Here is a 10861-nt window from a genome sequence, read left to right as displayed (position 1 = left end):
AAAAGTTAGGCTTCTATATATAGACATTTATCTAGATTAATTTGTTCATTGTAAGTTAAAATAAAAGAAGATTTATCATTGTTTAAGATGTAAGAAAGCCTGACACAGTCACAAGACATGCAAGAATCTTAACCTAGCATGTAAGAAGTAGTCACATTATTCTTTTTTAGTGTACATAGGCAACTATAATTATATATATGGAAGCATTCCCAAGTAATATTTTTTAGGTAATTAAGAATCATAGATATTTTTTGTTTGTATATAGAGAAGCAATTGTTAGATATTTGGAATATAGTGGCTAGCTTTTTATATATATCAGACTTAAAATATCATGTCAAATTTCATGTGGGTACTTGTTTTAGTGCCTAGGCCAATACTAACATAAAATTCTTCATATATGATGTAATTGTCCTTCTTGATATTGAAAATGCATAGACTTTCTGCTAAGCATGCGTGGACATTGTCTTGTGTATAGTAGATATTGTGTCATGCATGGTCTACCTAACTTGTCATTATTGAGCTTTGGCTAGTGAAATACCAGAAATGTATAGACTTTCTATTAAGCATGTGTAGACATTGTCTTGTACATGGTAAATGTTGTGTTGTGCATAGTTTGCCTAACCTGTCATTTTGTTGAGCCTAAGCTAGCGAAATATTTAAAATGCATAGACTTTCTATTGAACATGCGTGTACATCGTCTTATGCATAGTGGATGTTGTGTCGTGCATAGTCTACTTAAATTGTCATTTTTGTTAGAGCCTAAGCTAGTGAAATACTCAAAAAGCATGGACTTTCTTCTATTGAGAATGCGTAGACATTGTCTTGTACATAGTGGATGTTGTGTCGTGTATCGTCTATTCTGTTGCTTCGAGGGTTCGCGCAGGTTTTGAATTCAAATCAAATAAAAGGAAAAATTGTATTTTTGGTGTGAAGAAATATTGCAATAAGGGCCCCAGGACTTGCAGAGCAATATCAAATTTATTTAGGCCCAAATTGTAATAAAGTTTTTTTTAGGGCCCTTAATGCCATTTCCCCTATTATAAATCATATAATAAAATTTAAAACAATTTGTGATGGAATTATGACATAAAGTTTACGACAAAAATTTCCATTGTAAATGCTATCACAAAATGAGAATAACGTATCTTGAAAAATTAGCAATAGACTTTTTTGTCAAAAAAATTATGTCGATTAATTATTTCTAACAATTTAGAGACAAAATAGTGACGGAATGTTTCATGACTAAATTCCATCAGTAAAATTATTTTTAACTATTTAACAACAGAACCGTTAGTAAATTAGCAATAGATTTGTGATTGATTAGCAATGAAAATTTATTCTGTCAATTATTCATTGTTTTTTTATAGTGTTATAAACATGTATTTTTATTACCATACTATTGTGCTCAAGGTACACATCTTCATTTTCACAATTAATGGCATTTGAATACTCAATAAATCACAATTGCAACATCACACTTTTCTTTTTATTCTCACACATTACACATAATTCATTGATTGCCATATTCTTGCATCAAAACAATTTCATAGCCATCACAAGATTTTCAAACAATATTATTAACTCTTATAATTAATCAACAAACATATGTACAAGCTAAATTTTTTCTGGTTACCTCAAATCTTTAAAAGATTAAAGGTCCACCCCTCAATAACCAACACTTTTAATGCTTCAAGTAGTTCCATTGGTGCCAAGAAATGATTAATCTACAATTAATCATACCAATTGTCATAAATATCCCTATTAGGATAATTTTTACTATTTATTCAACACTTATACCATTTCCAAAATCTCACATTCAAACTTATCTATAGGGTCTATTAGCTTCTTTTGACTCACATTAGTCCCAATAAACCATTAGATCATCATTAATGGCTATCCACCACCTCCAGTAACCAAATTTAGTGTTAATTTTTTATTATTTATTACCTTAGAACACCAAAACCCATATGGTCATTAATACTATGTCTAAATAACCTAAACAACTCCTATTAACTTCATTAATGGATTCAAACTCATAGCTATTATGGATCAAAAATCATCATCATAAATACAAACCTTAGCTTTCAAAATGGTATGGGGAGGAAGAGAAGAGGTTAGTAGTGGCATACCTTAGTGTAGACAAACTTGAATCACTCCAACAAGCCTATTTTCCAAGCCCTAGCAGACTAAAACATGAGCTCTTCTTCCCTCTTTTTCAAAACTCACTTTTGTCTTTTTTTTTGCAAGTGTGACTCGCATTTAATATTAGAAAAATTGATCATGTGCTATGGCGCATGATATGGAGAGGTCCTTCATTCTCATGTTGCCACATGTGTGCCGACGCTGTATGTGGCATAGACTCATGCTCTATAATTTTTTTTTCCTTTTTTGAGGTTCGGATAACTTGACTTCACTGAATCTAGGGTTGAACCACAGCCTAAAAACATTTATTATACTTTTTTGGCCACACACCATATTAATTTACTAAATTAACCTAATTTAGCTTACTTAATTAAGGTTAAATTTTTAGAATGTTACACCTCAACTCTATCACACACATCACAAAGTATCTTCATTTTTCTCTATGAATCTCTCCTACTCTCATGGTGTCCTTTAAGGGGGGAGAGAGAGGTTTTGTTTTTCTTTTGGATCATCAAAGGAGGGTGGATATGTTGAAGCGGTCAAAGTAGATGCATGCCTTAGTTGTTTGTCAAAAATAGCACGTGAGCTAGAGAAGAGAGGAATTGACGCTACTTACGTAGAGATGAATCACAAAGGTGGTGAGACGTAAGGGTGACGGAGGAAGAAGATGAACAATTCAGAGAGAGAGAGAGAGAGAGGATTGAGAAAGTTAGACGAATGAAAATTGCCACATGTCAATATTTTGGTAAAAAAATAATTAACAGTAAACATTTTTTAAAGTTAAAGATGGGGTGAAATTACTCACCTTTTTAAAGTTTATAAAATTGCTCCAATTAAAAAGTAAAGGTACCAGTCCTTTTTTAAAAAAACTTTTGAGATATTTTTGTCTCTTAATTCATTTTTATAAATCATTGTCCTTTTTAAATACTTTTTTCTCAACATCTAATAAATGGTTTCCCCGACCCTAATGGGTTGATAAGGTGGATATGGGCATGATGTATTTTGAATAAAGAAGAAAAACATTTAGATAAAAATTACTTTTTTGTTCTCCATGATTTTGGCTACATGGACTGAGTATACAGCAAGGCATATTTATATTAATTAACACACACACGCGCGCACACACACACATCATTTGTCATTTAATAGTCAAAATGCCAATTTGTATGATAATAGGATATGGTGGAGAGAAGCATACCTCTACTAAACTTAGGACACAGTCTTTCTTAACCAAAAAATTGATGATGCTTTTAAGGTTCCTTTGATCACTTCACCAGTTTTATTGAAGAAAAAGATTGAAATGCACACGAAATCTTTCATATTTGCTTGTCCCATGGAATTGGGAAATGAGTAGTATATAGGTTGTCTTCTTTTTCCCTACGTATCTGAACTAACAAACCTACTTACGAAAGGTAATTACTAACTTGTTTAGTATATAATGTATTATTCAGAATTTTGTAAATTATATTTTTTCACAAGTATATAGAAGTTATGCATTCAGAAAATGATAGAAAAGAACATGGATATTGTACTTATTTATTTATTGACATAGTTATATAATATTTACTATTGTTAAATCATATTGAAGTATTGTTGGATTTAAGTAGAAGTATAGCTTTTTTTAAGGTGCTTTATGTATTATATGGACTCCAACTCAAGACTTCAAGCTCAAACAGCTATATATAACCTTTTTGATCAACACTTATTTTTCTTTATCTTTTATTTCTCTTAATAACCAAAAAATCGTTTGATTCTACCACATGCTCCAAGTATCATTTGATAATATGAATCATGATAATGTGATGAATTATATTTTATTGTGGCCTGGACTCATTACTCTAGGGATGCTATTTTATTCATCTTGTCGGCCCACAAATAAAAAAATCCACTCGGCCCATATCCAAAATACTATTTGATAAAATTATTTTTGACACAACATTAAAATCCCCCAAAAGCTTCGTGTATGCAAACCTTATGAACTATATATATCTATATATATTAGCTTACCAAAAATAATGATTTAAATTAAAAAAATACAAGAAATTATACGTGTATATATACATATATATTTTCATCTTTTGCGTATGTTCAGGGTCACTTTCTTTCTATATATAAGTATGCCATGCCCAAAGAAATTGCAATAGCTATATATATATATATATATATATTATTGGAGACGCAAATTCAATGTACTCAAAAAGAAGAATTAAGATATATCAAACTAAAGTAGAATCTGAACAAGTATCTTAATAATATAATGGAGCCACACATACATATATATTCCCCCCTTCATATATGTATATAATCCATGAAAATGAGAGTTTTGGTCTATATATATATATATATATATAAATATATATGTGCGTCACTTTCTACTTAGAGAACCTGAGAATGTCACGAGTGTCACAACCAAGGTAATGATGAACAGCTGGGAATTTCTGGGTTGAAGCAGCCACACCAGCATGATGATGATGATCATGTGCAGGCAAGAATCTCTGGTGGTGAGAAGCAAGAAGCTTGTCCAAGAATGACCAGTGATCTTCATTGTAATTATTGAGATTGAGATTTAATCCAGTGCAGGCACTACCCCCACTTGTGCCTGTGAGCCTCAACAAGTTCTGAGAGCACTGGACTACTTCGTCCATGGAAGTAGTGGCGGGTAATACTGCAGGTTGATCAGGACTGAGCAATTGGGGTAGATGCTGGATTGATCCATCAAGGCTATAGTTATGATCATATAGTGCTTGCATGTGATGAAGATGATGATGATAGTGCTGTTTTGGGTCTAATACCTGCTGATGGGTTGATCTACTTTTTGTTCTCATCATTTGTGTTGCTAAGTACTCTTCCTCTTCCATTTCTGTTGCTTGGCAACCTCTATTCAGGTTCTTCTTCTTGAAAACCCTGCACACTACCCACCCATCTTCCTGCCAAAAACTCAACAATATATTGCCCTCATAAGCATGGCATTTTCTAAATTAATCAAGCTTCTCACTATAAAATGCAAAATTAAGTAAGGATTAGTCTCTCGTGATATTTTTTTTGTTTTCTCATCTCTAGGTACACACACAGTAGGCCTGCGCAATTTGCACTATCACAGAAAAGACTTTTATAGCATAGCAGTCAAAAAAAGCTTATTTCTACAGCGGTTTCAAAAGTGATGTTGTTTCAGGGATATAGAAAAAGTCACTGACTTTCCGGAAATGTGGAAGGTCATTGACTTTCTCTAGAGATCAAACATGACCACTTGATCTCAATACAATCCTAGCTCCTAAACCTAACCTAATTAACCTTTTGTTTTGTTGTCTCTAAAATGCAAAATTAAATAAGGGTTAGGCCTCTCTTGATTTTTGTTTTGTTTTGTATCTCTAAGTATGCCCAAAGTAGATCTATTTTATGTTCATCTAGAGAGAACATGATCATCATTTGATCTGAAGACAACCTTAAGCCCCTAAACCTAACCTAACTTTCTCCTGTTGTCTAAATAAATACACATAAATTACAATCGCTAGGTATATACTTTGTGTGTATTTGGAGAGAACAAGGTCAATATATATTTGAGGATATAAAGATAACCTAAGCTCGTTAAACCTAGCCAGCCTACTTAAAACTTCAAGAATCCTCTAAAATTATAAGTCTTTGTGGGAGTTAAAATGATATTTTACCTGAACGTGGAGGTCGTATTCTTCATCAAGACGATACTCATGCATGATCCAGTCAGTCTTTTGGCCGTGAGGAGCACGACCAGTGTAGAAGACAAGGGTTTTTCTCAAGCCAATCCTCTTGGAATTAGTGACATAAATGGCCTTGTCCCTCCCTGTGGCTTTCCAAAACCCAGCTGTGGTTGCCCTATTTGTTCTCGTTCCTGTCGGATACTTCTTGTCCTTGTGGCTGAAGAAATACCACTCGTTCTGTGGCCCTGATCCAATTCTGCACTTCTCTGCAATTCAGTATCACATTACTACATTGCATGCTGTACTTTCACTGAAGAATGAAACTGTAGTTATATAGATCTCTCCAAAGTACACTTGTCTTCTATAAATGAATTATTTAGGAGATATATAAGATGTACCTTTGAGATCCCAAGGCTCAAGTTTGTTAAGATCGACTTCTCTGATGACGTCAAGGTCAATGGCTTCATAAGAGACCTTCTTTCTCAGGTAATAGTAAAGCAGTTCCTCATCAGTTGGGTGAAACCGGAAACCTGGAGGAACTCTCACTTGTCCACTTCCTGGCATTTCTTCCGATTCTACTTCTTTTTTAATTCACCTGCCAAACTTACAAAACATACATCTTAGAATTAAATGATCACACAGCTAGTTAACTATTTACAACTTCTCAACAATGTGTAATAATATTGAGTACTCTTTTTTTATTTATAAAATACTTTCAATTATCTTACTAAAACTTATAAAAAGTAGTTAAGTTATTAATTTTGTCTGAAAATATAATATACTTTTAATTTTAATCCTATTTGAATGAATTTTTTTTAAAATTTACATTATGTACATTAATTCTCTCTCATAATTAATGAATTTAAATAGCGGTAATATTAAAAAGATGTAATTAATACCTCACAGTGTATCTTAATATTAAAGACAGAAAAATACTTCTAGAAGGTTCATTTTTGTCTCTCTCCATTGACTCTGTGTGTGTGTGAGAGAGAGAGAGAGAGAGAGAGCATTTACTGTGTTAGATATTGCAGAGAATTCAATTCCTGGTTCCTTGGTCATTTAAATCACATGGGAATAGATTATTTTTGAAGTACTAAAATGCATGCATAAGAGACTGAAACACTGTTATATGTTGTCTTTTAATTAGCGATCGATTGTTAATGTTAATTAGAATAACGTTCAACAATATTGAAGGCTGAAATTTGGTCATTATCTCAAGAATAATTCAATTTCTGCATATTCACACTGGGAGAATTGTGATGCTCTAATTATATGACTACAAAAAGAAAATTTGTTGCCAAAAAAAAAATTATATGACTACAAAAGAAGAGAGGGTATTAAGGAAGAAAATAATTTTTTTTATTGAAATATATATAGAGATATATATATATATATATATATTAACTCCACTTTAAACTAAACCAATTAGGTACCCCTAATTAAACATACATATGGAACCAAATTCAAAGACCTGCTCAAAATATTATAGTACATTTATCTAGTAGATTATATATGTAGATAATCCATGGAAATGCATGAGGCTATAGGATTTGGAAGAACTTTTCTGCAGATACATTCAAAAGATGGGAGCTAGCAATCTAGTAAACCCTAGAATCATCCTTAAAAATTAACTTAAGGTAAGGATCGATAACTACTCTCGTTAAATTACTGAATTTCAAGATCTTACTACTTGAAATTTCTTATGTTCAAATTAATCTTTGTACTCTATATATATATATATATATAAACCTGCATGCGCCATATATTATTTTCTCGAGAATAAATAGAATTTGGCTTATTGGAGGCCAGATTTGTGAACAGAAACAGCAATATATCAGAACAATCATATCATTTCATCAGAATCAGCAAAAAAATGAAATGAACATGTGCCTCATAGTACAGTAACTACTTGTAGACTATAATACTGAACCATACAAAAGAAACAAAACAAACATGTACGTTCTGCTTTATTTTCTTTTAGAACTTTCAGATATCTGTAGCAAATTCAGTCCAAACAAGAGCTATAAAAGCACAAAGCTCAGAAGGAACATGAAAATACCTCCAGAGACAAAAAGACAAAAACGAAAGAAAGTAAAAATACCTCCAGAGACAAAGAGACACGAACAAAAGGGCCATAATTAAGACGAAGAAACAGTAGAAACAAACGGATAATCAAAAAAGTAGCTAAAGAACACAAACCTTGTGCTGGCAATTACGTGGATATCTCACCAGGACAAAAGAAACCAGACAAATTAGGAGTTGCGTACCTTGTTAGCTATCTAGGTTTTACCCAGTTCCTTCGCTTCAATGGCACGGGCGTAGGCTCATGAGAGAGAGAGAGATAGAGATGTGTGGTCTTCAGTGCAATATATGCAGCCAGCTTCGCTCACAAGTTCATCATAACCAAGAAACGGCACAGAAATATATATATATATATATATAGAAAACTGTTTATAATACTATTAAGTAATTGTAGAAACTGATTGAAGAAAGAGTAGTAGCACAAGTTAAGGACTCAAAGCTATATCCAGCTAGCTGTTTGATATGATCGTATCAGAAAGATACATTATTAATTATTATTGGATAGGTGTGATCTAAACAAGTTAATAAAATTAATCAATTCATGAGAAATGCTGCGCGTCCTACCAAAAACATTACAATCAATATATAGATGCAAGAGTTACATGCATATGTTTTCATAAATCGTTTTTTAAACTCAAAACTATATCGTCTTTTCGTCCGTTGTTGAATATAAGTTAATAATATTTGTATGCAAAATTTTATATACAAATTTTAATATATTGTAATAATGCAAGGTAGGCTTTGGTAATTGTCGGTTGAATGGGGGACCTTACTCCTTAAAATCGCCTTGGTTGAAGAAAATTTGCTAACTGTCAATTTCAATTTTCTTCATTTAAAATACAATTATATCTGTCACTTGGCAGTCTTAGTCAAAGAACTATAGAGCCATTTTTAGCTGATTTCATTCTATTAGTTCGATATGCTTTACTATTATTTTAATTAAGATCTTTCCAACTGTGTACAGTTTATGCAACTGGAAAGAGATGTACTTCAAATTAAGTAGTGCACAGATGAGATTCACCATTATATTTATCTATTGTTTATCATATGAGCGTGTGTTTGATGAACAATATTTGCAACTCCATATTCATTCATTCTGACTTATTGTCATTTTATTTTATTATGTACAAGTATATATCATTTTATTGAAAGTAATCATGTTCAAAATATAATCAGACACTACATATAAACTTATCTCGAGGGGATTTGAACCTTAATACTAATTAATCATATTATTTCTTTAATTATTGTGATTTTGTGAAAGGTGTTAGTCAAACTTGGAAGAGGATGAAGATCTAGCGGCTAACCTTGAATCACGTTCATATGTAAAAGTGGAGAATTTGTATTAAATTCAGTGCAGGGGTCAATATTTATGCATATAATTTCTGTTATGTATGCATATAACAATATGCTACTCCATTTTTACTTATAAGAGAAATTATCTCTTTTTACTTATTTTTTTTATATAAGTAAAATAACATATTTCAATAAGCATTTATTACATATTTTTTAAAATACCCCTCATAATTTACATTAATGAAAAATAATTAATGTATACTTATGTTGATGAACATAGAACATTTTAGTCTAATTTTTTTATTTTTAAATATAATTATTATGGTTAACCAATTTTTTTAAACTGTGTGATATAGTTTTTTCTTTTATATATAGAAATGGAGGAAGTACTCATTATTCACTAAGAACATATACGCATTATGAATTAATTAATCACCGATTTAATTCTTTCGGTTCATTGGGATGCAGCTATGCTTCCCTGTGGATGACGCAGCATGATTCTGGATCCAAGGCAATATTTAAAAAACTCAAAATTAATTAGGCTAAACAAGCAAAACAAAATGACCGCATTATTGTTTAATTGTCCAAATTGATTTTCCTTGTAGTGAAATTTTTTTAAAACTAAATTGTTTTTTGAACTGATCAAAATACTGATTTAAGGTTAATTGATTTAATTATGGTCAAACTAAGTTTGTATAATTAATATGCATTAATTTTTCTCAAACAACAAGGGAGGGGGGATTTAAGAAAAGTCTAAGCTAATTGAACAACTAACGGGTACTATTTTCTAATTTTATGTCATATAATTGTAATGATGGGGACTAACTTAAAAATTAAGTTTGCAGACTTTAAGGACTTAAGTATAAATTTTTAAATGATAGTGACAAAGTTAAAATTAAGTAAATTAGAAGGATGAAAGCATAATTTTCAAGAACCTAACAATTTATAAACATAATTAGTACGCTTCACTTGTTGTTACTTAGGACCGTGTTTGTTTCGTAGTACGTGAGACATGGATAATGTTATTAGTATGTGCTTTGACCATTCGTTTTCTTAAACTTTTCTGATTAAAATGTTACCTTTGTCATACTTTCTGGAAACTTTTTTGTAATTATAAGGGACTCTATAAATTTAACTATCAACTGTATCCTCACTTTAATAATTAGTTAATTATGGTTTTATATCCGAAATTATGCAGAAATGTGGTGAAAAAGCCAACAAGCTCGTTTGGCTGTATCTAGATCCAATAATGTAGGGTTTGATCATAAACAAACTCCAATTACTGTGTTGGTAAAATGATTAGACGTGAAAATTTGATCAAGATGATCGGAAGGTAATTTTTATTTATTTAGTTTACTTTTTAGATATTCATGTTGTGAATTTTTCTAATATAAAACTATAGTCAATATATTCTTTTACAATATAAAGTACAACAATCACATCTTTTCCTTTTTTAAAAAAAATTCCTTCCACATATCATATACAGTACATGGTTGTATTATTTATTTTTAGTAAAATACAGTCATTTTTCTAAAATTATAGAAAAATCCCCTTTTTTGGGTGAATATAGAATAGGGGTGTTCAATTTGGACCTATCCCAATTGGCCCAGTATCATCCCGATCATATCGGGACGGGTCTTGTCTCAGCCCGAAAATAATCAGAACGG

General features: G+C 31.4%; 1 protein-coding gene across 3 annotated transcripts; it reads right to left on the bottom strand.

Moving 5' to 3' along the window:
• Nucleotides 1–4332: 4332 nt before the first annotated feature.
• On the bottom strand, nucleotides 4333–8220 carry LOC129314246 (NAC domain-containing protein 76-like). Of its 3 annotated transcripts, XM_054957620.1 has the most exons (5): nucleotides 8084–8214; nucleotides 6215–6419; nucleotides 5808–6082; nucleotides 4935–5069; nucleotides 4333–4844 (listed from the first exon to the last, which is right to left on the bottom strand). In XM_054957620.1, exons 2-5 carry the CDS (start codon nucleotides 6378–6380, stop codon nucleotides 4515–4517), a joined length of 906 nt encoding a protein of 301 aa, XP_054813595.1. In that variant the 5' UTR covers nucleotides 6381–6419; nucleotides 8084–8214; the 3' UTR covers nucleotides 4333–4514. The 3 variants fall into 3 exon arrangements, with proteins under 3 accessions (XP_054813595.1, XP_054813594.1, XP_054813593.1); XM_054957619.1 differs by having other exon boundaries at nucleotides 4333–5069; nucleotides 6215–6411; nucleotides 8084–8220; XM_054957618.1 differs by having other exon boundaries at nucleotides 4333–5069.
• Between the last annotated feature and the right edge of the window lie 2641 nt (nucleotides 8221–10861).

This window comes from Prosopis cineraria, unplaced genomic scaffold (assembly GCF_029017545.1).
Source record: "Prosopis cineraria cultivar Desert tree isolate PC_DT_omini unplaced genomic scaffold, ASM2901754v1 PC6, whole genome shotgun sequence".
Taxonomy (NCBI): Eukaryota; Viridiplantae; Streptophyta; class Magnoliopsida; order Fabales; family Fabaceae; genus Prosopis; species Prosopis cineraria.
The sequence above is the reverse complement of the archived record's forward strand: the minus strand, read 5'-3'. Positions and strand labels throughout refer to the sequence as shown.